Source organism: Gekko japonicus, unplaced genomic scaffold, assembly GCF_001447785.1.
Source record: "Gekko japonicus isolate JY-2015 unplaced genomic scaffold, Gekko_japonicus_V1.1 scaffold923, whole genome shotgun sequence".
In the NCBI taxonomy this organism is placed as follows: domain Eukaryota; kingdom Metazoa; phylum Chordata; class Lepidosauria; order Squamata; family Gekkonidae; genus Gekko; species Gekko japonicus.
The window spans coordinates 41,438-68,667 of NW_015171530.1; the positions used below are offsets into that span (position 1 = coordinate 41,438).

General features: G+C 49.5%; 1 protein-coding gene across 1 annotated transcript; it reads left to right on the forward strand.

Annotated features, from left to right (window-relative positions):
• Window positions 1-841: 841 nt before the first annotated feature.
• DOC2A (double C2-like domains, alpha) lies at window positions 842-25,936 on the forward strand. Its single transcript, XM_015419557.1, is given in 12 exon segments — window positions 842-912; window positions 3,923-4,176; window positions 11,273-11,352; window positions 15,892-15,966; window positions 17,837-17,946; window positions 18,229-18,368; window positions 18,734-18,756; window positions 20,194-20,253; window positions 24,016-24,173; window positions 24,634-24,715; window positions 25,065-25,161; window positions 25,754-25,936. Coding segments are annotated over 11 exon segments (1,197 nt in total). The 5' UTR covers window positions 842-912; window positions 3,923-3,944; the 3' UTR covers window positions 25,894-25,936.
• Window positions 25,937-27,230: the final 1,294 nt, after the last annotated feature.

The window sequence follows — 27,230 nt, forward strand, 5'->3', positions numbered from 1 at the left end:
AAGAAGGGTGTCCTTTTCAACCAAATGGGGGTCCTAGAATCTTTAAGTAATATTTTCTCATCTCCCCCCCCCCGTTCCTTCCCTACCCCATTCTTATTCTGTCATCTTCATACATGTTCTAAACCATTTCTAACACACCTTTTTTCCTTTCAACATTTCCCCCAATAAATTCTCTTTCAGGGTGGTTTTTTAAAATTATGTCTCTACGCTATTGATAATTCTCTTCCTCCTCCCCTAATTCATTCGCTACACACACACTCTTATCTCCTCTTACCTAACCTGTGACCACAAGAGACCTTTTCCCTATCGATAGTTCGTCCCTCTTCCTTGTACTTTTTAAACTGCATTTTTAGGGTGTTTTCACTCCTCCCCCCCCAACACCTACCCCTGAGACTCAGGGACAGAAGGGGCTCAAAGTTCTGAGAAGATTTGCAGCTTTTCGCTCTTTTGCCCTCTCTCTGCACAGGGGGAAAGAGAGCCGAAGATGAGATAGATCTCTCCCTCTCCTTTCTGATACTGCGGACCAGATCCACTCACCCTTCCTTCTATCTGATGCTATCAACTGCAGTATCAGGTGGCCCCCTTCCTCCTCTCCCTGAAGTACAGATGCAAGCAAAACATGCGCTCCCAGGGATGCTCCAGCCAGGCTCTGCTATCTATCTCAATCTAATCTAATCTCTTGTGTTGCATATCAGATCGCGCTTCTCTGCACCCTCCGCCTCCCTTTCCTCTCTTTCTCTATTGTCTCCACCTCCCTGCCTGCAACCCCCCCTCCTCTCCCCCCCCCTCGCTGGCTCTCTGGCTCTCTCTGGCTCTATCTCTCGAAGTCCGTGGGATCCCCCAATCGACCGTCTCTCACTCGCCGTGCCATCCCCCTCCCCACCGTTACCTGTTGACAGGAGCAGAGCTCAGGTAGGATGGGGGGGGGAAGAGCTGGGTTCCCAGGGGGCAAGGATGGTAACCCTGGGCAGGAAGCTCAGGTGTAGACTTTGGGGAGCCTGGAAATGTGTGAAGAAGACCCCTGTGGGGAATAAGTTTGGGGGGAGTGAGGGGGAATGTATGTGGGGGGCAGTTTCTGGCAGAGTTTGGGAAGAAGAGGGGGGAGTTGGGAGACTTGCTTGAGAGAGATGTGTGGGGAGAGGCTGGGGGCAATTGGGGGGGCAGGAATGGGAAAGGTAGTTACCGGGGTGTGGGGCTGATCTGGGAGTAAAGACAAGGAAATAACAAGGGGGCAGTTCAGATTTGCCTCTTGAAATGACGAGCAGGAGGCAGGAAAATATTTATTTGGGAGCTGTTCAGTAAATAACGGGGAAGCGGCAGGACCACTTTCTCGCAATTGGGATATTTAGGGAGAGAAGTTGGGTGGGGAGCCAGCAGGTGTTAAGAAAATTGTGGGAGATCATTGACATTTATTCAGATGTGTGGGGTAGACGCTGGGGCAGTGTTTATGATCTCGGGCAGATCTGGATAGAGGGTGACAATCCATTGAAAATTGACCCACTGAAGCAACATTAAAAAAAAAAAACACCTTCCCACAGACTTCAAAAAAGGACAGAGATGGGAGGGGGAGACGACTCAATTTAGCAAACTCATTCTATTAATATCTTTTAAATAATCCAGTTCTAATTAATTAAAAATAACCCTCTCAAGAATGTTGGGCATTAAAGAAATTGCCAAACCAAAATGTCATTTGATCCCAGCAATTAAATTCTTTATTCAATTATAATTTTCTCCCCCTGCCCCCCTCCCCACTTGCCTCCAAAAAAACCAGCGTAGTAAATGAATTCTACATGTGTAGAGTTAGGAATCTTGTTATCTGGCCCATTGATGTTCCATTTGAGCATTAAATCGATTTGTTAACACTTCATTTAATGCTACTATCATTACGAATAACTAACACATCGGGGATTTTTTTTGTAATTTAAGTCACTTGGGGATTTAAGCACCTGTGAATGTGTCAGTTATGATTTTTTTGAAGATGAAAGCAATTTTTTTTCCTATTGTGCCATAATTTATAACTTTTGACCTGCTACAAATTAATGGGGAAACATGTTTTGAAAAGACAGTCACGGGAAAGAAGAAGCCAGATTTTCTGTTTTAACCTGGGTGGGTGCAATGGGAAGATCTGTTTTCCTAGCAGAACAATGGGACATCAGGAGAAATTCTCCATTCAAGCTCACATGCGACTATTACATAGGATGCAGGGTGGCACCTTCGGACCCGATCCTCGTAGCCCATGATGTGGATTGAGGCAAACCTCTCTAACATGCTGGCATCACCACTTGGACTCCACTTGCTCCCAGTGTGCCTGTTTGCCAGCAAACCAACATTTTCACCTGCAGCAACTGTGAGCTCTTTGACACTTGGGCCTGATCTAACCATTCCGTAAAGAATGGTTTCATGGGGGAAAGTTTCTTCACTGAAGAGTGCAGGGAAGAAGAGAGAGAATGGTTACTGCTGCAAACCTTTGTGTCTCTCAGAGCCGATTCACACGGCAACTTGTGAATAACTGTAATGTGTAAAGGAAAGATTAGGATGTTTACGGCAACAGTCTGAAAAGATGTGGCCGATAATGGCTTTATAACGTCTGCCCTTGGCATGAAGTCCCAGAAAGTGAAGGAAGGGTGTGTGCCAAGGCCCCAAAGGACCCAGTGCCCTGGTAGCATGGAGTTGCCAGCCTCCAGTTGGGGAGCTGGAGTTCTACTGAAATTATAACTGATCTCCAGATCACAGAGATCAATTTTCCAGGAGAAAATGGCAGCTTCAGATTGTGGATTCTGTGGTATCAATGTCCCTGGTGAGCAAGCTCAACTCCCCACACACTGCCGTCCCTGACACCACACACCTACCCTCAAACCTCCAGGAATTTCCCAACCCAAATTTGGCAACCCTACATAGCAGGGATGGGACACCCAAGAAGACAAGAGAGCTTGCACATACCAGTTCTTTAAGGGATTCCACTGGTGACATTCCAAAACCACATGGAGCCACCACCGACATGACCCTGCGTATTCACAAACACAGGTGTCTTCTTCAGACATTACACTATTCACCAAGGGAGAGATACAAATGAAGACATTCACCTGCCAGATGCATGAATGTGTGAAACTGTCTTATAAATTGCGTCATATCATTGCTTTATCGAGCCCTGTAGATGGCTACTCTGCCTGGCAACATCTTGCCAATATCTCAGGCATCTGGAGATGCTGGGAATTGAACCTGGAAACTTGTGCATGCAAAGCGCATGCTCCGCCACTGAGCTATGGATGCCCCCGCAAAGCATGAATGTGAAATGTGAATTCTCAGTTGCGCTTCTAACAATTTGGACACTAATACAATGTGTCTCAGCAGCCATTTTATCTGCATATTTTGTCAGTGCAGGTGGATAACACCGGAAGAGCCCAGTGTTTTAATGAAGTGGGATATTTGCCTCAACAGACCATTCCCAGATCAATATAGATCTACAGAAGGGTGGGACATGTTCCACAAGAAAAAGACTAGTTGTTCTGCCAAAGCAATTATATTTTTTATGCAATCTGGATGAGATTTTCTGCCAATATATATATATAATTTTCAACCAAAAGACCTAACTTGATGTCTCCCACGAAAGAGACTCTTTTGGCCAATAAAGGTTGTATTTTACCACTAGAAATAAACAATATTTTTCTGAATCAAGGTTGTTGTTGTTTTCCAATTAAACAGGGTGGATAATTTCCAATCAGATTTACACATTTTCTGCCAACTACTTGCTAGGAACTAGCAAAAATTTAGTTCTAAGGAACCCTGGGGTTTCTGTTTGTTAAAGATTTGAAGGTGGGGTGGTCAAAAGTTTGGTGCTTCACAGTCAAAACATGGGATCAGCTTACAACTGGGGGGGGACCCCACAAGTGAATCACAAGAAAACCCTCTTTCTATCTTCCAGAGCTGACTCCCTCGCCCTTCTGATGACCGTCCGCCGGGGAGAACGTGCTCCGGTCCCTATCCGGGAACACATGGCCATTGATGTGTCTCCGGGACCAATCCGACCCATTGCCCAGATCTCCGCTTATTTCCCACACCCTGGGCTGGAGGGAGTACTGTCCACCCGAGACAGAATGAGGGGCCCAGGGGCAGCTAATGTGGCCCCCGGAACTGGAGAAGGAGAAGCAGCTGACGGAGATGATTCTGATGAGAACAGTGAGTGTTATCTCTACCTCATGAGGGGCAAAGGGGACCCCTAGTGCTCTGGGACAAATTCATTCAGTAAGGTTTCACTTATCTCTACCGCACATTTCGTCCACACATGTTCACACCAGCAGATTCTTTCTCCACAGATCAGGATTCCTTTCTTTGTGTATAATTTTACATGTGGACTTTGTTACACAATGTTGAGACATGGAAGAAGAAGACAACAACAACAACAACAATCCTGTATATTGTATCTACCACACCTGTAGTTTTACATCCACACACTCAGAGCTATTTTTGGGCAGGAACGCACGGAGTTCTGGCTGGCTCCCGAGTTGGCCACACCCAGCAGGAACTCATTAGCATAATAGGCCACACCCAACCGCAGAAACTCATTAGGATTGGCTACATTAGGGGTGTATGGCCTAACATGCAAAGGAGTTCCTGCTACAAAAAAGGCCCTGGGTTTTGACAACAAACAAGGTAAACAGAATAAGAAGCAAAAGGTGGGTGTGGCTGGATGAGCACACTTCTGGTAACACAGGGGTGTGGCCTCATATGCTAATGAGCTGTGCTGTCAGGGGTGTGACCTAATAAAATAATACGTTTCTGCTGTTAGGTGTGGCCAATTATGCTAATGAGTTCCAGCTGGGCTTTTTCTACAAAAAAAGCCCTGCACACACTCATACACACAAACACAGAGACATACACCCCAAAACACATACACACACATTTCTTCCCTCACATGCAATCAAAATGTTCACCCAAATGCCACGCAGAGACACACACTCCTTGCCCTACATACAGAGGTTTGTACACAAACACATTCTATTTTATACACACATGTCATCCCCAAAGTTCTCTCTCTCTCTCTCTCTCTCTCTCTCTCTCTCTCTCTCTCTCTCTCTCTCCATCCAACTCTTTTGCATGAAGTTTTATGCTACAATTGTGTTGAAATATGGACACACACGGAGTCTTGCAAACTTCACAATTCTCGTACACACACATTCACAGAAGAATTGTCTCTCTACTGTGCCATCCTAAGCAGAGTTGCACCCTTTCTAAGTCCATTGACTTGAGTGGACTTAGAAAGGCATATCACTGATTAGGACTGTCAGAGAGACTCCCCCCCATCCTGTGGAGAAGCTCACACACAGATATTGCGCACAGTCTCACCGTCTAATCATCCTGCACCAAAGCTACCTTTCCTTACACTTTTCCACACACCACACCTTACACAAAAAGTACACTGCACATCCTGCCTCGTCTCTGTTCCTCCTCTACATGCATGTTGAATCTTGAAATATAAGCAGCACGCCAAGGCTGCAGTCTCAAGCAGTGAAATCAACAGGGCTCGTATGAACATAAGAAGAGCCCTGCTGGATCAGACCAAGGGTCAGTCTTTTCCGTCATCCACTTTTCCACAGTGGGAGACCATGGCGGTGGACAGAGGACAAGTTCCACCCATATTAACTAGGGTTGCCAGCCTCCAGGTGAGCCCTGGACTTCTCCCAGAATTACAACTGACCTCCAAACTACAGAGATCAGTTCCCCTGGAGAAAACGGCAGCTTTGGAGGGTAAACTCTATGGTATACCATAGATTCTAGGTGAAACCGCTCCTCAAATGCCCTCCCTCCACAGGCACCACACCCAGGTCTCCAGGAATTTCCCAGGCAAGCGTAGGCGACCCTGTTTACTGCCTCCCGGAAACTGGCATTCAGAAGTGCTTCAAACAAGCAGGTCCTATTTAGTTTACTTTAGAATAAACCTGTTTAAGATTAGGGATTAAGCTGCATCCCCACCCATGGGGATTGAAGACAGGGGGACTTACTTCCAAGAAAACATAGAATCATAGAGCTGGAAGGGACCTCCAGGGTCATCTAGTCCAACCCCCTGCACAATGCAGGAAATTCACAAATACCTCCCCCTCCAAAACCCCCAGTGACCCCCCTGACGGGGGGAACTCCTCCCCGACGTGCGCGTCACCCGGAAGTGACGCGACCATGCCGGGCACGCTGGGGGTGGGGCCACGGCCATCCAAGGGAAAACTCTACGGTTTTCCCTTGTATGGCCGTGCCCCCGCCCCCAGCGTGCCTGGCGTCCTCCCGTCACTTTCGGGTGACGTGCGTGCGGCGCGGGCATCAGACGCCGGCCGGGAGCCCCCCCCCCCGCTCCCAGCGAAGATCAACTTGGCAACCCTAGCCAAAACTGGCCTGAAGACAAATTGCTTCCTGACCCCAAAGTGGTGATCAGCATTTCCCTGGGCGTGTAAGAAAGGGCCACAAGAACTAAGCACTGAGGCAACCCTTCCTGCCCTCCCTGGATCAGGCTGTAGGAGCCTTTGTTGCACACATATAAACTCTCTCTCAACCAGATGTGCATTTTTCTTTCTCATATGTGCACACATGCATACCAGCTGCTCCTCACAAGTGGTTCTCCACTGGTTCACCCGTAGGCAAAGTCAGTTGCGACAGGACCCACAAACACGACTACGCGATGCACCAGCAGCCTTCCGCTGCTGCCCCCACAATCTGCTGTGACCCTGCCTTTACCCACCTGCAGCCCTGTCAGTACACAGAGGGGTGTACACTCACTCCCAGATACAGAAACAAACACTCACAGGAACCCACCCCCACAAGCACAGACAAAACACAGCTGGGGCTTTACAGCCGTTGCTCCCGATCCTTATGCTACTAACGAAAAGTCAGCCTGCCCACGAGTACCGGGTCTCCACAGCCAAAAACCACAACACTGATACTTAACACAGTTGATCAGCCAAAACATATGAACATGCGCCACTCCACACGCACAACACCAGGGTCCACCAAGTAATACGCCTGGAATCATACAAAAGACTTTACTCACACACAGAGCCAATTCAGTGAGTAAGAGAAACACACAAATACAGGAACACACACTTCTGGGGACAAAATCACACATACAAATGCTCACTCAGCCTCTCAAACAGAAACAAACCCACACAAGCTCACACCCTCACCAACACAACAGCCTGTTGCAAGGGACACAAACTTGTAGATATGATGGAGCCACAGAGAGGAGGAGGGGGGACGAAGGAAAGAAAAAGAAAGGTGGATGAATGGATGGGAGGAGAGACGAGCAGAGAGAGAGACAAAGACAAATGGAGGCAAGAGGGCCGGATGGATGGGTGCACAGAACTAGACAGACCGATAGATCATGTCTCTCCAAGGTGGACTGGCATGTAGTGGATGGTCAGAGAGCAGGTCAGAAACAGGGTTGCCAGGTCTGGGTTGGAAAATACCTGGAGACTTTGGGGGTGGATCCAGGAGAGGGCGGGGTTTGAGGAGGGGAGGGGCCTCAGCATGGCATGATGCCACAGAGTCCTCCCTTCAAAGCAGCCATTTTGTCCGGGGCATTACAATCATCTTAGCCCATGGCAGGTTCTACTATGCATTACAGCTGTTATGATTATTGAAAATCTTCTTTGATAATTGTGAGATGACACCAGAGGATATGAACTATTGAGAGACAGTTTTTGTCCCACATCTTTGTTCAGAAGAAGATCTTCCTTCGAAACGGCAAGACATACCAGAGATCACCGTCAATATATTTTCTATGATTATGTATATTAATTGTTGTTCACTTTTCTATGATTCTTTAAAGACATATATTAAGCATCACTTTTCCACAGTTTTTCTTGTTCTCCGTATTAACCTTAGTCAGAAACCAGACGGAAGGAGATGCAGAAAGATGAAATATCTGTAAACGGCCTGAAATAGGACTATAGATTGATGCTTGTGTTGTTAGGCCTACCAGAGCTTGTGAGACTGACCCCAGACCCTCTATGCCAGGGGTCTTATGCCCCTCGCGAGCAACTGGAGCAAGGGAGGGAACAGGAATAGGCCTACCAGAGCGTGTGAGACTGACCTCAGACCCTGTATGCCAGGGGTCTTATGCCCCTCACAAGCAACTGGTGCAAGGGAGGGAACAGGAGGCTGCTGGGGGGGGGAGTGGGCGGAGCCATTCTGATTCTGACTTCAAACAGCCTTGTCGGCAGCTGTCAAGCAGAGCCCTTTGCTTCAGTGGCAGCCTCACTGGTAGCCACTGCAGCCGCATTCATACCTCTCCGCTCGACCTGCAGCTCCAGGGATGCTGCCTGTCCCAGATAGCTTCAGGGACCAGCATTTGCACATGGAGGGTGCAGATAATCCTCTGTTGGGGGCCTGCTGGCAGCGACCGACCTCCACCACTGTATTCATGCTCCCCAAGCATAGGGTTGCCAGGTCCTTACCTTCTGCCGGTGGGAGGCTGCAGCTTGATCCCCTGGATCTTCTGGGAAGCTGGCTGGCGGGGGGAGTCCCGTCCCCGAAGACTCCCACCACACCTGCCATGCCCAGTGCGATGATGTCACCCGGAAGTGACGTCACCGTGCTGGGCATATTGTGCAGGGGACGCTCTAGGGTTTGGCCAAAAACTCTGTGGGCACCATAGAGTTTTTAGCCAAACACTAGAGTGACCCCGGTGCGATGACATCACCTCTGGGTGATGTCATAATGCTGGGGACAAGGGATGCCAAGTGTATCTTCACTGGGAGCAAGGGGCTCCCAGCCAGTGTCTTGTGCGCGTGCGTGCACCACACGCACGTCACCCGGAAGTGACGGGAGGACGCCAGGCACGCTGGGGGCGGGGCCACGGCCATACAGGGGAAAACCATAGAGTTTTCCCTTGTATGGCCGTGGCCCTGCCCCCAGCGTGCCCCGCGTGCCCACGTCACTTTCTCGTGACGCGCATATGGGGGTGGGGTTCCCCCTGGGGCCCAATTCCGCGGTGGCGGAAATCGGGCCTCCAAAGCGGGGGTTTACCCACCCCCCGCCCCCACTTGGCAGCCCTACTGGGTATGTCAGGCATGGTGGGCCTCTTCAGGGCCAGGGCTCCCCCTGCCAGCCTGAAATCGGGGGGGGGGGAACCCACCCCCATCAGGGGGATGCTAACCCTACCCAAGTGGCATCTGTGCTTTGGCCACTGGGGGGCATTATTTGGCAGTTTCTTCCACACAGCGGAGGCCTAGTTCTGCCACCAAGCCCACGACGTGGCGGCTGGGTCCCCCTCCCTCATGGACCACCTGGCACATGGCCCGACTCGGCAAAGTGACACGTATGTCAGATCCAGCCTCCTAACAAATGTGCTTGACACCTCTGCTCTATGCCATGGCAGGGCTAGGGGTGCCGACCTCCGGTGAAGGCTGAAGATTTCCTGTGATTACAGCTGACCTCCACACAGCAGATCTCAGGTCCCTGGGCGAAAAATGGCTGTTTTGGAGGATAGGGTTGCCATCCCCCAGGTGGGGCCTGGGGATCTCGTGGAATTACAACTGAATTCCAGAGTAAACAAATCAGTTCTCCTGGAGAAAATGGCTGCTTTGAAGGGCGGGCTCTGTGTCATTCTACCTCTCTGAGGTCCTTCTGCTTCCTAAACCCTGTCATCTCCAGGCTGTACTCCCAAATCTCCAGGAATTTACAGCCTGGAGTTGGCAACCCTATTGGAGGGTGAGCTCTGTGGCATTATACTCCACTGAGGTCCCTCTCCTCCCCAAACGCCCCCCTCCCCATATTCCACCCCGAAATCTCCAGGGATTTTGCAACCTGACATTGGCAGCCCTGGCCAGCATTCTGTCCTAGAAGATACGAGCAAATGCTTTGAGCGTGTTCTGAGTATAGAATGCCCTCTCCTCGCCACCTGCAACAGGGCACAAGGCTGGCAGAAGGAAGCCACTTCTATGCAGGCTCTGAGACCTTTTCGTCTGTTTGTTTGCCCTGAGATAGGCAGAAGATGCAAAGTGAGTCTGGAAGGCAATGGAGGATTTGCCTTTTGGAAACCGAAGCTGATATGAACTCTTCTGGTCCTGCGGTGATGGACAGCCCAGATGTGCCTTCATTCCCCAATGAATGAAAAGCCAACTAAAAATGCTCTACTTGTTCTATTTCTTGCCATTACAAAAACCAAGAGGAATGACAATGGGCCGATGACTGCCATTTGTTTCCCTGTGTTTTGCCTTTCGTTAGCTACCCTGTTTCCCCTAAAATAAGACCTACCCCAAAAATAAGCCCTAGCAGGATTTCTATGCATTTGTGGTATAAGCCCTAGTGTGTCTTCTTGAGAAAAAATAAATATAAGACAGTGTCTTATTTTCGGGGAAACACGGTATAACAAAACCAGGTCCTTGTCTATGTGAAATCTGGATGGGAGAGAGTCCCTTACACTAGGGGTAACTAGCCTTGAAAACATTGTCCAAATTGGATGGAAAGGGAAGAAGTGACAGCCCGAAATGCTTCCCGCTGAAACCAGCAGAAATGAAAAGAATTTAATAATGAGACCAAATGTGCGTGATAAGGAATACAATAAAAATGAATGAAGGTGTTGGAACAACAACAAAAACAATATGAAAGAAAACTGAACGTCCCTAATAAACAGACGCAGTTCCTCAAGCGGGGGAAAACCTCCCACAGAACTGTGGTTCTGGCATGAAATTCAGCATCCTGGGTTTTCATTAGAGAGGAAACAAACAGAAAAATCACCAACTTTCTATCCCACAGGGCCATTAGGACAAGAAGCAGAGGCATACGACTAATGCCTGATGAAATCTCCAAAATCAGAGGGAAGTTTAGTGGGATTTTTAGTAGTCGATGTGTGGTGTAGCGTTCAGCTGTGTCCCATAACCTAAGTAAAACCAAAATAAGCTTTGCCATACAAGCCTATGTAAGCAAAGGGGCCCTATAATTAGACAAATGCATAGAGGCCACTGAATTCGGATGCACTGGCACCAAATACAATCCACTTGTACTGAAAGACAGAATTTTGATTAACTGGTTTTGTTTTTTTTAAAGCACAGACCATGCAGCCCTGTGCATATATCACTAGATGGCAGGTAATATCGATGTAGTGTAACAGATAAGTTTAAAAAGATAGACAAAAAAGGCCCAGGCGGGTGTGTAGGCAGCCAGATGCAGCCAGATATGTCAGCCGAGAAAAAAGAATATAACTTAGAGAGAGGGGGACAGGAACTACTGCTGCAACTGATATGTTATTCCTTTTCTTCATTTTGCTGGTTACCTGGCCTCTTTCTAGCCTCCCTGGGGACTCTGGAATTTGACGTCCTTTATGATCCCGAGAGCTGCACTCTCAACTGCACCATCCTACGGGCCAAGGTAACAGTATCCCCTCAATCCCAAAAAGCACCCTAAACCACACGGGCAGACTGCCCCGGCACCGCTGATGCCCTTTTTTCAGCCAGACCTGCAGACTTTTTTTAGCGTTGAGTGTACGGCTCACACAAGTAAAGGGACATGATTTAATAAAAAGAGGCCACACGGGGATGCGAAAATCTCATTATGGAACCGGCGCTGCTCATCTCAGTCTGCTTCTCTTCTGCATTCAGCCCTTCTCTTTCTTCTGTCCTTTGTGTGTGTGTGTGTTGTGTGGCAAGCCCCTGAGACACAGATAGGCTTGCTCCAAGACCCCTCCACTCTCCTGCAAACCCCCCTCACGTCTATGTTTGTGTAACCCCTACCCTCACATACACGCCAACAAACACAAACCCCTTCTTCATTCCCAGCTGGTGGGCTTGCAGCATCTTCAAGCACCTCGGCGACGCGCCAGGCAACCGGGTATCCGCAGGCATCTGGGGTTGCTAAGGCAACAGAGGAGGGAGGGGGGAGCTGGGGAAACAATGCGGCAGCTCAAAACCACAGCAAAAGTAAGGAGCCACCACTCCCCATAACCTCGTTGCTCTTCCTTGCACTTCCTGGGCGACCTGTTCATCCCAACCTGTAGATGGCCCTCTGGGGCTTCCCCACAAACTATGCCAGGTCTGTTCACATGAAGGTTTCAGGGCTGTGGTGTTCGGGAGGGGTTTTTTTTTTTTTTGTAAGTGCTGGAAGTGTCTTCCCCCCCTGGCAATTCTGCAATGATTCCAATCTAGCTAGATGTTTTGGCAGCCGTTCCGAACATCCCAAGAGGACCAGCATTAAAGAGCATAGCACAAACAGTACCAGGATTCAGAATAATTTATTTTTGCTTGGAGTGATGTACGACATGTATTCCCATCAAAGGCAAACAGCATAAAGGTACTTTTGGAAGAGTTATTGAAGGTGGCACCCTTCCAAAGACTGTTTTTAGGGGTAAGCTGTTCGTAAGGAAGATCATATCCCACTGAACTATTTCCAAAGGGTCTCCTGTGTTTTCTCTGTATTGGCACCTAATGATGAGCAATCGACTCATAGCAGATAAAAGGAATTGCTTGTCCACTCCAAGAGTAATAAGCTTGTGGAACTCACTGCCACAGGATGGCCACCAGTTTAATTTATTTCAAAATGAGATTAGACAAATTCACGGAGGAGACATCCATGAATGGCTGTGAAGGAATGGACTTGCGAGGAATTCCTTGTTACTTCTGGGCGGCCCCAGGCTGTTCAGAAAAACCTCATGGCCATCCCAAGTCTCCCTTTGGCAATGATGCTCCTTCCAGTCCCTCCCCAAGGGTGCAAAAAGCAACTGGGTACCCACTGCCACCAAAGACTCTGAGAGTATCTCCTGCTAAATGGAATCATATGACTAGTGTTCTACACTTGCATTGCCATTTAAAGGGTCTGTCTAGTTGCTGCACCTCCCATTACTCTTACAGTCACCTGTGGGGATGGTCTACTGCAACTCTGAATATTCAGGCTATCATGCACCAGGGATAGCCAGCTGACCTGCTCACCTTCCTCCAGAAAGAAAGAATGAATAGACATGGTGTTTCTGGAGACCAGACTCAACACATTCCAAACATAAGAACATGTAATAAATTAATAAAATATTACATATGTTCTATACAAGCATTTGGGCTGAGCAAGGGAACAAAGAAAAGGTGAAAATATGCAGTCCTCTTTCCCTGCACTAGGTGCTTCCTAAATGATGTTCATAAAGGACAGAGCAGCTTTACTTGAAGTTGCAGTAGTTTAAAGTTCATTGTTACCTTAGATCTTTTAGTTGGGGCTTCATGAACTGCATGAACAAGATGAAGTCCCTCGGTCAAAGCTATACCTTGTGCTCATCCAAGGAGCTGGAAGCTAAACAAGCTTCTTCCTTAGGTCCTGAGTTTAAATAACCTCTGCCTATTTCCCTCCCCCCTTGAGATGACCTTACTGTCCTTGCTTGTCCCAAAGGAATAGTTTTCCTTCTGTCACTTTTGTCTTCCCAAATTTATGGCTCTAGGTGCGACTTGCTAGCAGGGCGTGAGGCAGTAAACCATTGTCTTGCTTCAGCCAGTGCTAAGAGCTTGAATACTCTGTGCTGGGAACTTAATGGTTCCCGTTTTTCAGCTCCACTCTCTTCGCCAGCTACTAGTCTGCAGCTGTGCTTCTGTCCATAGACAGGGAGCAGTCACAGTAATTGAAATACTGGCCCTGACCTGGATAGCCCAGGCAAGCTAAGCAGGGTCTTCATAGAGATTCTGAGCACACAGGTAGGTTTGCATGGGTCCTAGTGATATGGGACTACAACTGCAATTGACAAATTGATTCCTTTTCATTGTTCTGCTTGACAGGACATGCTCTCTGACATTTCACCAACAAAAGTAAGGGCGTGCTGCTTACAAGAATCACTGCCCAGATATGACATGTTGTGGAAGGCTCTGCTCTCTGTACTATCAATATATCTAATTTTCAACATGGCCAGATCTGTGGATAGTTAATGAACAAACAAGACAGATCTTCCTACAAACTTGAAAACACCCTAGCGTTGCAGAAAAAATTGAAATCAGGGGGAAAAAATACATCAAGGGGGGTTATATTCCCCAACAATAGAAACAGCACCTGCAGCTTTAAGAAATGAATGCCCTCAGGCTGTAGCTAGGCAACCACACAGTATCATCAGCCTTCAAACCTTGGTTTCTATCAGTAAATGGATGGGGGAAGGGCCCTTTTCAGAGCTGTTTTGGCCTTTGAGAAAGGATTAATTGGGGCCTGCCCACCAGTAACCAGACAGGAGACCCAGGTTTGAATCACCACTCGGCTGTGTCACTTACTTGGTGACCTTGGCCCAGTTATACATTCTCAGCGTAACTTACCCCACAGGACTGTTGTGAGAATAAAATGTAGGCGAGTAGAATGATGCATGCGGTTTTGGGTCCCTATTGTTGAGACAGGCACAGTATACGTGAAACAACAAATGTATTTGAAGATGGGGGCAGATAAAAGATAGTTTGATCGGTGGGTGGGAAGGACACAAGAAAGCAGGGGGAAATGAGAATATGGGGGTTGTCTGGAGGAAAGAGGACATAGCATGGGGAAGGGAATACAGGAAAAAAAATAGGTCCTCCCCCCTAAGTCCTTGCAGGTTTCTCACTGTGCAACTGGACACAATCTGGGGTAATTTAATAGAAAAAGAGGTGCAGGAGCTCATTAGCATAACTCATTAGTATAACTTATTTGCATATGCCACACCCCCTGACATCATCGGAAGTGTGTCAGAAGGCAACACCCACCGCTCAGGTGCCAATGGACTGTTTTGGATTGCTAGCTGTTGGGGGGGGGCACGTGCAGATCTGCCCTCACAGAGGAGGGAGAGCTTGTACCTGAATAAAACTTGGTCTTAAAGGTGCCACTGGACTGTTTGGGGCCGGGGGGAGCTCTGCAACTTACCTGGCTGCTTCTTGCTCTGACTGAGGGCTGCTGGGAGCAGGGGGTGGGGCTTGTTGCATGTGCCTGCCGCCTGGGCTCTTTACTCCCGGAGCTCCACTCCTGCAGGAAATGACCTCTGACCCAACCCAATAGCCACTACTGTGCAACTCGACCACAATTTTCCTGGGCAGAAGCTGTTGGGGGAAAGCTGAAGACAGGATGGCACATAACGGTAGGTTTGCTGGGGGGTGAGAAGGAGAGAAGGAAGCAAGAAAGGGGGAGAAGCTATGAGGGTTTCCAGGAAAGGAGAGAGCAAAGAGAGAGAGAGCAGAGACACCCCCTCCCTCAAGTCCATGCAGGTCCCCCACTTGCATACCATATTCATATATCCAGCAATCTATCACCTTCCAGTTATTTAATAGTTGGAAGAGTTGTTTTTATTGAAGATACATTAACAACAAAGAACGAGTTATCCTCAAATAGTCCAGGCTAGGGTTCTAAGTATCTTAGTATTTGCAGTGTGTCAAACTCCACTGGTGCAGCCATATTCGTCTATTTGCAAGACAGATGTTGCCCTGCTGGTGCCTTAGTGTTCATGTGCCTGCATTTACGGGAAAGTGCACCATAGAGAGACGCTGCTTACTCAGAAACTGGACTTCTCAAGACTTTGGGGGAGGGAGCTGAAGAATGAGAACTCTAGCAACTCACACTAAAAAGGACGAAGGCATTCCCTAAAGGGGGAAAAAATAGCTACGGTGATTTTCCAGGGAGGGTAACAGGAAATATGGAGACCGTCTTTAGTAAAAGCTGAGGAATACGCTCGGGTTGTAAACTGCCACGTCTCTCACACACCCTGCCGGCAAGTCCATCGAGACATTCTAATTCACGCATGGTTTTCGTGCTGATCCCTACCTCTGTGTAGGAGATTTGTAATGCCCTTCAGACAGAGCGTCACAAATGAAATATGTGTACCAGGGAAGGTGTGCAATGTGATTAGGGTTTTTAATGAAGTGCATTTGTGGGGGGGGGGAGAAATGCTTCGTTTGGAGGAGAAGGGGAATGATTTCTGTGTCTTCCTGTTCTCAGGGGTTGAAGCCCATGGATTTTAATGGTCTGGCTGACCCATACGTGAAACTCCACCTCCTACCAGGGGCCTGCAAGGTAATATGCCCCTTCCCGGTTGCTTCTCGGTCTCTGAGCTTAACACAATCCAACATGAGCATGGAACATCCAACAAAGCATCCTCAGGGAGTCCAGGCTTGTCAACACAGTTCTATATCCCTGTAGTAGATGACGAGGGCATTTCCCCCTGCAGACAGAGGGGACTGGCCTCTCTCTGGGAGTACGGAACACCCACAGTCACGTGGGACAAATCATTTTGCTGGTCTTGTTGGTAATAAGAATCCCATAAGCAATCGTGCTTTAGGGTTTTCTAGAGGGGTGACTGGTGATCTTACTGGAGTTGCCAAAAATGAGGTTGTACACTCCAGACTGCCGAGGGCCAAGAGACCTAAGACTGGAGGTGAAATGAGACAGGGAGAGCAGGTGTGCTGGATCAGAAGAGAGAAGGGAGGCAGGGCCCGGATGGGGAAGAAACGGGACAGAAGGTGTACAAGTGAACCAGGCTACTTAGGGTTGCCAGCTCCGGGCTGGGAAATTCCTGGAGATTTGGAGATAGAACCAGAGGAGGGCGGAGTTTGGGGAGGGGAGGGGCCTCAGCAGGGTAGAATGCCACAGTCTCCACCCTCCGGAGCAGCCATTTTCTCCAGGGGAGCTGATCTCTGTGGTCTGGAGATTGTAATTCCAGGTGATAAGAACATAAGAACATAAGAGACGCCAATGTTGGATCAGGCCAAAGGCCCATCCAGTCCAACACTCTGTGTCACACAGTGGCCAGAAATACCAGGTGCCATCAGGAGGTCCACCAGTGGGGCCAGGACACTAGAAGCCCTCCCACTGTTGACCCCCCCAAGCACCAAGAAGACAGAGCATCACTTGCCCCAGAGCCCCTATCTATACCTTGTGGCTAATAGCCACTGATGGACTTCTGCTCCATAGGCTTATCTAACTCCCTTTTGAAGCTGTCCATGCTTGTAGCCACCACCACTTCCTGTGGCAGTGAATTCCATGTGTTAATCACTCTTTGGGTGAAGAAGGACTTCCTTTTATCTGTTCTAACCCGACCACTCAGCAATTTCATTGAGTGCCCAGCACTCAGTGTCAATACAGTTCTATATCCCTTGGCAACCTTGGCTAGTATGCACAAATGACAGGAAGTAAGACCAGGAGGTGGAATTAGCTACCCTAAGATGCAGTAATGGCCCTAGGATAGATGGCTTTTTAATAGGGTTGCCAGCCTCCAGGTGGGGCCTGGAGATCTCCCGCTTTTACAACTGATCTCCAGCTGACAGAGATCAGCTCCCCCGGAGAAAATGGCCACTTTGAAGGGTAGACTCCATGGCATGGTACCATGCTGAGGCCCCTCCCCTCCCCAAACCCCGCCCTCTCCCGGCTCCGCCCCCAAAGTCTCCAGGTATTTCCCAACCCAGACCTGGCAACCCTACATTTTAAAAGGATTGGTCAAACTCAGAGAGGGCAGTTCTGTTCAAACCAGTTGTTCGTGAGCATTAGTGAGACATAACCCCTATCACAGGTAATGGCAGAAAAGAATGGGATTGTTAATGCCTTCATGTCCTGGTTGCTTCTGAACATCCCAAAGTTTTTTCTTTAAACTGATGTTCCTAACGAGGCTTCCAGACTGGGCGTGTACAGACTATTCAGTTCTAATACATTTGATAAGGAGAGCTGGCTTTCATGAAATGCTGGGGCAGGGCACTTGCTTAGAAAGAGTGGGGCCAAGGTTAGGAAGTTATTTAGCTGGAGAAACCCAGAGGAAATGGGTTCATATCCCACGTCACAGTTTCCCGATCCCCAGCCTTGACCCTGAAAACAAGAGGCGGAGCCCGGGCATCCACTGGGACATACCGTTGCTCTGGTCCAATTCCACCCTACCGCTCCTCTTCCCCTCCAGGCCAACAAGCTGAAAACACGGACCCAGCACAACACCCTCAACCCTGTGTGGAACGAGGCTCTAACGTACATCGGGATAACCGCCGAGGACATGGCCCGGAAGACCCTGCGGTGAGATGACCCCACCCTGGCCCGTAGCTAAATGGGGCCCACGGGGCCTGGCCTCCTAGTGTTTCTTCTGGGCCCCCTCCCTCTCGGGCTGCCCCCAAAGTGCTCCAACTTACCACCTGCATTGTACTTTCATTTAATTGGCTGGCGGACCTCCTGAGGCCCCCTCCCCCCAAATCCCCTTGCTACGGGGCTGCCCCACCTAAAATTTCAGCCTCCTCTATTGCGATGCTCCCTTGACCGCAACACCCTTTCATCTCTCTCCTCTCTGTCCCTTCCTCCCAGAATATCTGTCTGTGACGAGGATAAACTGACCCACAATGAGTTCATTGGAGAGACTCGGGTGCCCTTAAGACGCCTCCGGCCTGGCCAGAAGAGACACTTCAACCTGTGTTTGGAACGGCAGCAACCGGTGAGAGTCTAGCGTAAGGGGAGGGGTTATATCCAAAGTCAGAGATGAACTCTAAGGAGCTACAGTTAAGGATCTTAAATTCAGGGCACCGTCTCCCACCTCCTTGGTTCCCCAGCCATCTCTCCCCGTTCATCTCACTGACAGAACACAGCCCCTTCCTCTCCATGGGTCCCACGAGAGAGGTTTCCCCTCTCAGTCTGATCTGATTTCCTGGCTACAGCGTTCCATGGCGGATTCTTCCTCCTGCATAGTTACAATTGGTTGTGGATATGCTGTGCCTTAGCAGGCCGGCCACTGGCCAGGGGGCAGAGAGCGAAGAGGCTCACAGGTAGTAGCCACTTTTAGCCTGGGTTGCAGGGATCCACCATAGCTCCCCAGGCAAAGTTTTCCTCTGGGCCCCTGCCATATCACACAGGCTCACCCAGACATAATATGAAAGCAAATCATCTGACTTCCCAACTCCATGAGCTCCCAGGGTGACAAAGGGCAGAGAAATTTGCCTCCTAGTCCCCACCACCACCACCACCCTTGGAAAAACCCCGATTGTTATATACTCTCTCTTCCCTGGAAAGTTCAGAAACAACACTGTCTGAGCTGATTCACTTTGGGTGAGAGAACACTGTGGACTTAATGATGTCCTTGTAATATTTGCTTGATAAATATAAAAGCAGACGCTCATACGAAGTGGCACATCTTACATTAGGCGCGGGGAGGGGGGGGAGAATATGCACCCACACTCAGGTGTTTCACATTCAACCGGCTCACAGAATGTTCTCGTCGGCTTCCTTTCACTCTTCTATCTCAGCTCAAGCTGCTGTTTTCTTAAAACATACACATTGGCCCCTCTCCCTTCAGCAGGGAGGTGTCACCTTCTCCAAACTGTCCCTCAAGAATAGGGGACTGATCCACGACTGCAGCAGTTCAGTGGGGCTGGCTCCCAGGAACGTGTTCTTCAGATTTCAGCCAGAGGTCTCCAAAGACCGTCTCCCAATCGGTGTTCCCTCTAAGCTGAGTTAGTGTGAGCCAGCTCACAGTTTTTTAGCCTCCGGCTCACACATTTTCGTCTTAGCTCAGGAAGGAGGGCTCCAGAGCAAACTGATTTATGCAGCAGCCAAATCGCTCGCTCACAACTTTAATGCCAGGAGCTCACAAAGTAGAATTTCTGCTCACAGGACTCCACAGCTTAGAGGGAGCATTGCTCCCAACAGTCTGCCCCCAAATGAGGAAACATCCACAGCCGTTACGGAACATTAAGATCCTCAGGGTGGCTTTTTTTGGCCACACTACAGCGATACACAGCAAAGCCACAATCCTACTTCATGTCAATGACGATTTTGTGCTACCCGATTAGAATTTGTTGGCAATTGTAAAGGCAGAGAAGAGGTCCAGCTGATGAAATCTTATACAACTGAGGCAGGGGGAAATGGTAATCTGATTTTGTGGGTGCAATTTCTGGGAGAAGGAAATGTGCTTTTTTTTTTTTGGCAGAACTTATCTGTAATGCAATCCATCTTTTCTCATTGTAGATTAATTTTGGTTGCCTTGACATATGATTCTTTTTTCCCCACACACACAGAACTAAAACAATACTCAGAATATGCATCCATCATGGCCTTCACATCTCCATGCTTTTGGGGTGTGTGTGTATGTGTGAAATTTTGTGTTTTGACAGCTCAGGAGAGAATTCTCCTCAGCGCTCTCTCTCTCTCTCTCTCTCTCTCTCTCTCTCTCTCTCTCTCACACACACACACACACACACACACACACACACACACACTCACACACTTGCCACCTCTGAAGAATTCGCTAATGTCGGCTAAATTTCTGCTTCTCAACAGCTGGCTTCCCCCTCCTCCATGACAGCCGCTCTGCGTGGAATTTCCTGCTACCTGAGAGAGGTGAGAGCTTTTCTTCCTCCTACTCCTCATTAAAGGATTACATAACAAGTATAATTATATAACCTGACTTTCACTCGTATGTATCCCAAGAGAAGGGTGGGAGTTAAAAAAAACACACAGGATAAGGTATAGACTTAGGTTTGTCATACCTGCTAGAGCCAGAATAACCAAATTAACAGCAAGATCAAGATCAATGTGGATCATCACGTTAGTCTGTCTGCAGCAGCAGAAAAGAGCAAGAGCAAGCAGGGTAGGAGCTTTCGTGAGTCACTGCTCACTTCTTTAGAACTTCCCTCTCCTCAGGCACCACCACCAAAATCTCCAGGTATTAACAGAAAAAAATACTTTCTAGGAACCAGTTAGATCCAGCATAAACCAATATACTTTTTTACAAAAGCATTTACTGAGTAAGGTAAAGGTTTCCCTTGCTCGAAAGCCAGTCGAGTCCGACTCTAGGGTTGCAGTGCTCATTTCCGTTTCAAAGCCGAAGAGCCAGCGCTGTCCGAAGACATTTCCGTGGTCATGTGGCCGGCATGACTAGACGCCAAGGCGCACAGAACGCTGTTACCTTCCCACTGAAGTGGTACCTATTTATCTACTTGCAGTTTCTTGCTTTTGAACTGCTAGGTTGGCAGGAGCTGGGACCAAAGACGGGAGCTCACTCCATCATGCGGCACTCAAGTCTCGAACTGCTGAACTACCGACCTTCTTGTTGGCAGTTCAGCGTCTTAACCACTTGAGCCACTGCAACCCCTATTTACTGAGTAAAGGTAAAGGTAAAGGTTCCCTTGCTCGAAAGCCAGTCGAGTCCGACTCTAGGGTTGCAGTGCTCATTTCCGTTTCAAAGCCGAAGAGCCAGCGCTGTCCGAAGACATTTCCGTGGTCATGTGGCCGGCATGACTAAACACCAAGGCGCACGGAACGCTGTTCCCTTCCCACCGAAGTGGTACCTATTTATCTACTCGCAATTTCTTGCTTTCGAACCCCTGATTAATTTTTATAAAAGACAAGAGACTGTAGCTTGAAGTGCCAGGATACTATAGCCTTTTGACCAGGAAGTCCTTACCCCAAATCTCAAATATTGGTTTTTGGTTACTCATTGGGGAAGAAAGGCGGGTTGCCAACTCTGGGTTGGGAAATTCCTGGAGATTTGGGGAGGGGAGCCTGTGGAGGATGAGGTTTGGAGAAAGGTGGACCTCAGGGGGAGGTACTGCTGTACAGACCATCCTCCAGAGCCCCCTTTTTTCCCAGAGGAAGTGGCCTCGTGGTACTCTGGGGATCAGATGTGATTCCAAGCCCCACACGGCAGTTGGCAACCTGAGAAAAGCAATTAATGATCCTTTTTTTTTTTAATCTCACATTTAAGGATCTTCCAATTTATTTATATTTTAGAAAATTTCGATCTCGCCTTTCTGCCCTTACAAGGACCACCCAAGCAGCTAACAAAACAAAACATACATACTGAAACCACGTTCTAAAACCGTTACAACCACACACACCTCCCCCCCCAAAATCACAGATGGTTGAAACAATTAAAACCAGAGCTAGAATGCAGAGACATAAGATCAACAGCATGTTTGCCAACCTCCAGGCGGCATCTCCTGCTTTTACAACTGACCTCCTGATGACAGCGATCAATTCCCCTCGAGAAAATGGCTGCTTTGAAGGGTGGACTCTATGGTATAATACCCTGCCGAGGCCCCTCCCCTCTCCAAGTCCCTCCCCTCCCCAGGTTCCACCCCCAAAATCTCCCAATCCAGAGCTGGCAACCCTAATTTAAAACATGGCTGTTCTTCCAATCAGAAACCGGTTCCAGGGTGGATGTTTCATGGGGTGAAACCAGCAGAGGGGCCTGACACTTTGTGGAAGCTGAGAGACAACAGGCCAGGGAAGTGGGCAGCCATTAGACAGCCGGATGAGACAGCTAACTGCCAAGGCTGTGGGAACCAGAGTGGGTGGGTGGTGAGAGAAGGCCTGTTGAAACCTGAAGAGACCAAACTAGAGACATGAAGGGTGCGTTCAGACGGGCCGTTTAGTCCGCGTTCGGCCCACCTCAGAAACAGAATTTATCTGCCCGATCACACGGCCAACATCTGCCTCCTGTCCCCAGCCGTCGCTTTCCGGCTCAAAACTGCTTTAACCCGGAGTATTTTGATACCAGGTCCCCAAGTGGTCTTTTCCTGATTATCCGGTTCCAGCCGCATTTTTCCCCTATGTGATCGCTCCTCCGGTGTCGAGCCACTTCCGATTTAAACCCCGTCCCCACTCGAAAGCTGCCTGAGGCTTCCGCTTTTCACCCGCCATTTTTAAAAAAGCATTGGCAGTGGGCGCATAGGCGGAGGTCCACCACAGGGTTATTAAAAACAATGTTTAAATGGTGCCTAGTTTTAGCCTTTAGACGAGTTTGGGATCTCACGGAGGCCATTTGTGGCGGTAAACGTTTAAAGGGAAGTGTTCCTTTAAATTTTAAAGGGAAGCGTTACAGCAGTCGGGTTGAAGAGGAAATCGCTGTTCTGCGCACGCATGAAACTTTTAGTTCCACAGATGGCTGCCTGTGCACATGCCCAGGGCCGGCCTGAGGTGTTTCTGTGCCCTAGGTGAGGTGCAGATGCCAACCTCCTGGTGGGGCCTGGAGACCTCCCAGCTGGCCACCCCCTCCGTCGCCGCCGCCCCCTCCCCCCCTCGGTCTCAACGATCTTGCAGGTCATGATGGCCAGCGGCAGGGGCCGCGGGGGAAGTTCTGCTCAGCTCTTGGGGGCTGCTTTGCAGGGCAGCTGAGTGGGGTGGGAGCCGCTCTGGGCCGGAGCCCTTGGGGCTGCAGGGTGGCTGCAGTGCGGGCGGAGAAATGCCAGAACTACCACATTTGGCCGAACCGCCGCCGCCGAGGGTGGGGGGAGTGTGTGCGTGCACGCGGCTGTGCCTGCCTGGCCGGCCCCACAATCCGGAGTGAAGCCCATGCGCAGTAGATGTGGAGGAGCGCTAGGGCGCCTCCAGTCCCGAGCTTCTGGACAGAGAAAGAAAGGGGCGCCCTCTTGGTGCTGCCGGCTGCCGGTGTCTGCTCCAACCCTCCCCTTGCTTGTCTGCCCACTCTCCCTTCCTTCCCTGCTTCCGTGCGAGAGAGAGATGAGAGTGGGACTGTGGGAGGGAAGGAGACCGTGGGCGGGGCAGAGCAGGAGCGCCTCTCTTTTTGTCCTTTTCTCCGCTTGTCACGCTCCAGCTCGGGAAGGAGGCTGCTTGAAAGTCCTGTCAGAGCTCCTCTCCCTGCCTGCCACTCTGCTCACCCTCTTTTTGGCTCCGCTGCTGCTGCGCCCCTCTGCGTCCTTTTGGCGGGGACTGGGGGGCTTTGGCGGGGGGGGCGCCGGGTCCTGTTTGGCGCCCCTAACAGCCGGCCCGCGCTCTAGGCGAATGCCTAGTTCGCCTAGCGGGTGAGCCGGCCCTGCGCATGCCCAAACTGAGAGAGAGAGAAAAACAGCGCAACGATCCAGAGCAAGGAGGTGAGTGTGATCGCGATTCTCCAGGTTAAAAAAGACCACATCAGGGCCAGAGCCATTTAAACCGCTCCCAGCACACTGTCTGACCGCACCCGGAGAGGGCCTGCCTGACTCAGGAGCTTAAGGATGTGAGGTGGAATGAGGAGCTATCTGACATTTCCCCTGGAAAGCCAAGGCCAACTCTGATGTTTTGGAATGAAGCGGTTCTCTTGAAAGGCGGGCCGTTCACACAAAATCCTTCCGACGTTCTCTCCTCTTCCTTGCTGCGCAGTTAGAACCCCCGGCTGGCTGGGCCCTGGAGGAAAGGGGCCGCATCCTGCTCGCCCTCATGTACATCTCCGAACGGCACGGGCTTCTGGTGTCTGTTCTCCGCTGTGCCCACTTAGCTGCGATGGACGTGTGCGGCTACTCCGACCCCTACGTAAAAGCGTGAGGAATTTACACTTGAACAGGGGGTAGGTTGGGGTGGGGGGAGGCGCTGGTCAACTTCCTGCCACAATGAATGGTTAACCAAGGGAGAGGCAAGAGGAATTCGCATTGGAGACGGGAGGAACTGGGGATGAAGAGAGCGCATGGCCAGTTTTGTCATCCCTAAAATGTGAGCTTGGAAACACATTGCAGAGGTTCACCTCAGGGCTAGCCTGTCAGTCAGAACGAAACACAGTAGTGACAGTTTGCCGTTTGGGAAGAAGTCCAGCAGGTATATTTGTTTTCTACATTCACTGTGTTTTTAGGCCTTTTGAGCGTTGTAATGTGTTGCTGCGCTTTACGGTGGCACTTAAGTGTCTGTGCACAGAAGTTTCAGGTTGGTTGGTTGCCTCGATCTCTCTTTGGGAAGGAGGGAGACAGACAGTCTAGACAGAGAGACTCATTCTCCGTTTCTTGGCAGGTATCTCAAGCCAGACGAAGAGAAGAAGTCAAAGCACAAAACAACTGTGAAGAAGAAGACGCTGAACCCGGAGTATAATGAGGTGAATGAAGGAGGATGAGGAAAGGCTCTGGGGGTTGAGTCAGGGAGGCCAACTAATTTCTCACTCCTGCCGGTGCAGCTTGCAAATCCAACCCCCTGAGTCTTTATTATCTATTTCCTCATGCTGAACATTGCCCATTTATGCTAATGCATTGTTCAACATTATTGTTATGTAAATGGCATAAAACAAACAGATGAAGAACGCCAGCAATGGAAATGGGCAGAACATTAAAGTCCACAACCACATACAAAATAAACAAAAAGGGTCAGATTTGTATGCATGAGTGGGAGGAGTGGAGTCAGAAATCTCGGTTCCTAACACTCGCTCTCTCCTGCCCCCCAACCCACAGGATTTTTTCTATGAGATTGAGCACTCAGAACTCGGTCAGAAATCTCTGGAGATAACAGTATGGGACTACGACATTGGAAAATCCAACGACTTCATCGGTAAGAAACAGTACAGCATTGGGAATATCTGTGTGTGAATGTTTCCCTTGTCTGAGAGACCTAGAAAAGGACCGCATGCATATCTCTGCACAGACTCAAAACTGGTTTAAGTATCCCTGTTCTCTCCAGGGAACTGGGTCCCGAGCATATGATATAGCAACTTGGGTGAAACAGGGCTAAGCCTCATCAGTGCCTGAACGCGAGACAGCCTAGGAAGCCTATGTAAGCTGCTGTGAGCTCTATAAGGGGGCGGGGGGGAGGAAGGAAAGAAATATGACAAATTTTAACAGCCCCATAATTTGGCTTTGTGGGGTCCCCAATGTAGGCTTTACAGCTTCCTCACCAAATTAGTTCCCAAGATTTTGTGTGTGTTGGGGGGGACACAATACACACACACACCGGCTGTTTCACAGTAAGGAGACCTTCCATCCATCAGATCTGATAAGGGAGCTTTGACTCTCAAAAGCTCGCACCCTGAAAATCTCATTGGTCCCGAAGGTTCTACTAGACTTGAATGTAGTTGTTCCCGCCTACGCCTCAGTAATAGGCACTGTTTGAGAACCATAAGACCCTCTTCCGTCCTTCCTTGCAGGAGGGGTGACCCTGGGGCTGGGAGCCCCCGGCGAATGCCGACAGCACTGGCTCTCGCTCCTTCAGACCCCTAACCATCGCCTCGAGCACTGGCACACACTCACCAACGAGCTCCCAGAATCCTCCACTTTCGGCCCCTGAGGTACCATCATGACTGCCTACGGAACCGCATCCTCCCACCTTGCCTGCCTGCCGAAAAAAGGGAGGGGCACAGCACCAGAGGCCCCTCCTCTGCACGAGGACGTTTGCACGTTTTTGCAGTTTACTTGTTGTTGGTGTCCATTTATATTATGCTCTGGGGAGGGGCTCAAATGGAGGCCGTCCCCTCTTCTGGTTGGGTGTCTTGAGGCAGTGGGAGGGGCGACCTGGGAGAGCCAAGGAAGTACAGGGAGGAGCCCAGTGAGCAAAACCAAGATGGCCAGTGGGACAAAAACGGTCACGTCAGTGAACAGCCACCAAAAAGGGTCACTTTCTTCAAAAGATTCCTCTGCTCCCTTCCCCTTTGTGTAACCCAGCTGACTACAGCTCCTGAACCACCCCTTCCCCCTTTCATGCCAGGTTTTGGCGTGGATTTTGAGGGACAAATTATTTGCTGGCCCATGGTCAGGAACACAGAGCATGTGTTTTCTAGACACACACACAAAATAAAAGCCCTTGAAAGCCACACACAAGGACAGAATTCTTCCTACAGTCCAACACTTCCTGTTAACTTCCTTCTTGACGCATCCATTCCTATCCCTGCATACATCACTTGGAGTGACATATGCAATTTGTATTCTTGAACAATTTTCAAAGAATGAAGCCTTTTGGCTTCCTTGCAAGAAAACTGGAGGGCCGGGGCTTCCCTCCTGGCACGCTCCTTCCAAACAACACAACAGAAAGAGGCAGGCCTGCAAGCGTCACCGTTCATCCCGTTAACTTTTATTGAATAAAAGGCTCTCCGCAGTCTCCTTTCCTCCCAGTTCTTGACGGGCGAGCCAGATTAATTTCCCTTCCCACCCAGCCATTTTAAAAACAGAGCTGGATGGGAAATCTTACGCTGTTAATGAGGCACCCTCTGTATTTTTCACCTCGTTTTCTATCAGGAAAACAGCAGCTGGCCGTTTTTGTAGCCCAGGACAGACGCTTCCAGATGAGGGCTGATTCATGTTTTTTTTGCAGCAGACGAATTCAGAATTTATCCTGGTAAAACACTGCTCTGTCTGAAAGGGAGCCGTATGTCTAAATACATGGGGACAAACAGTGGCCATTACTCAGGGAACCATGACTGGCTGTGGCTCCCTGGTGGGCATCCATCACATGTTGACAGCCAGCCCAGGGCCTATCCTGCTCTTCAGCCGGGTAAAGAGGACAGCAGTAGCCAGGAAATTGTATCGATCCCTATCAAGAAAAAGAAGAAAAGAGACTGGATTTATACCCCACCCTTCACTTGGAGTCTCAGAGCAGCTTACAGTCCCCTTTCCCTTCCTCTCCCCGCG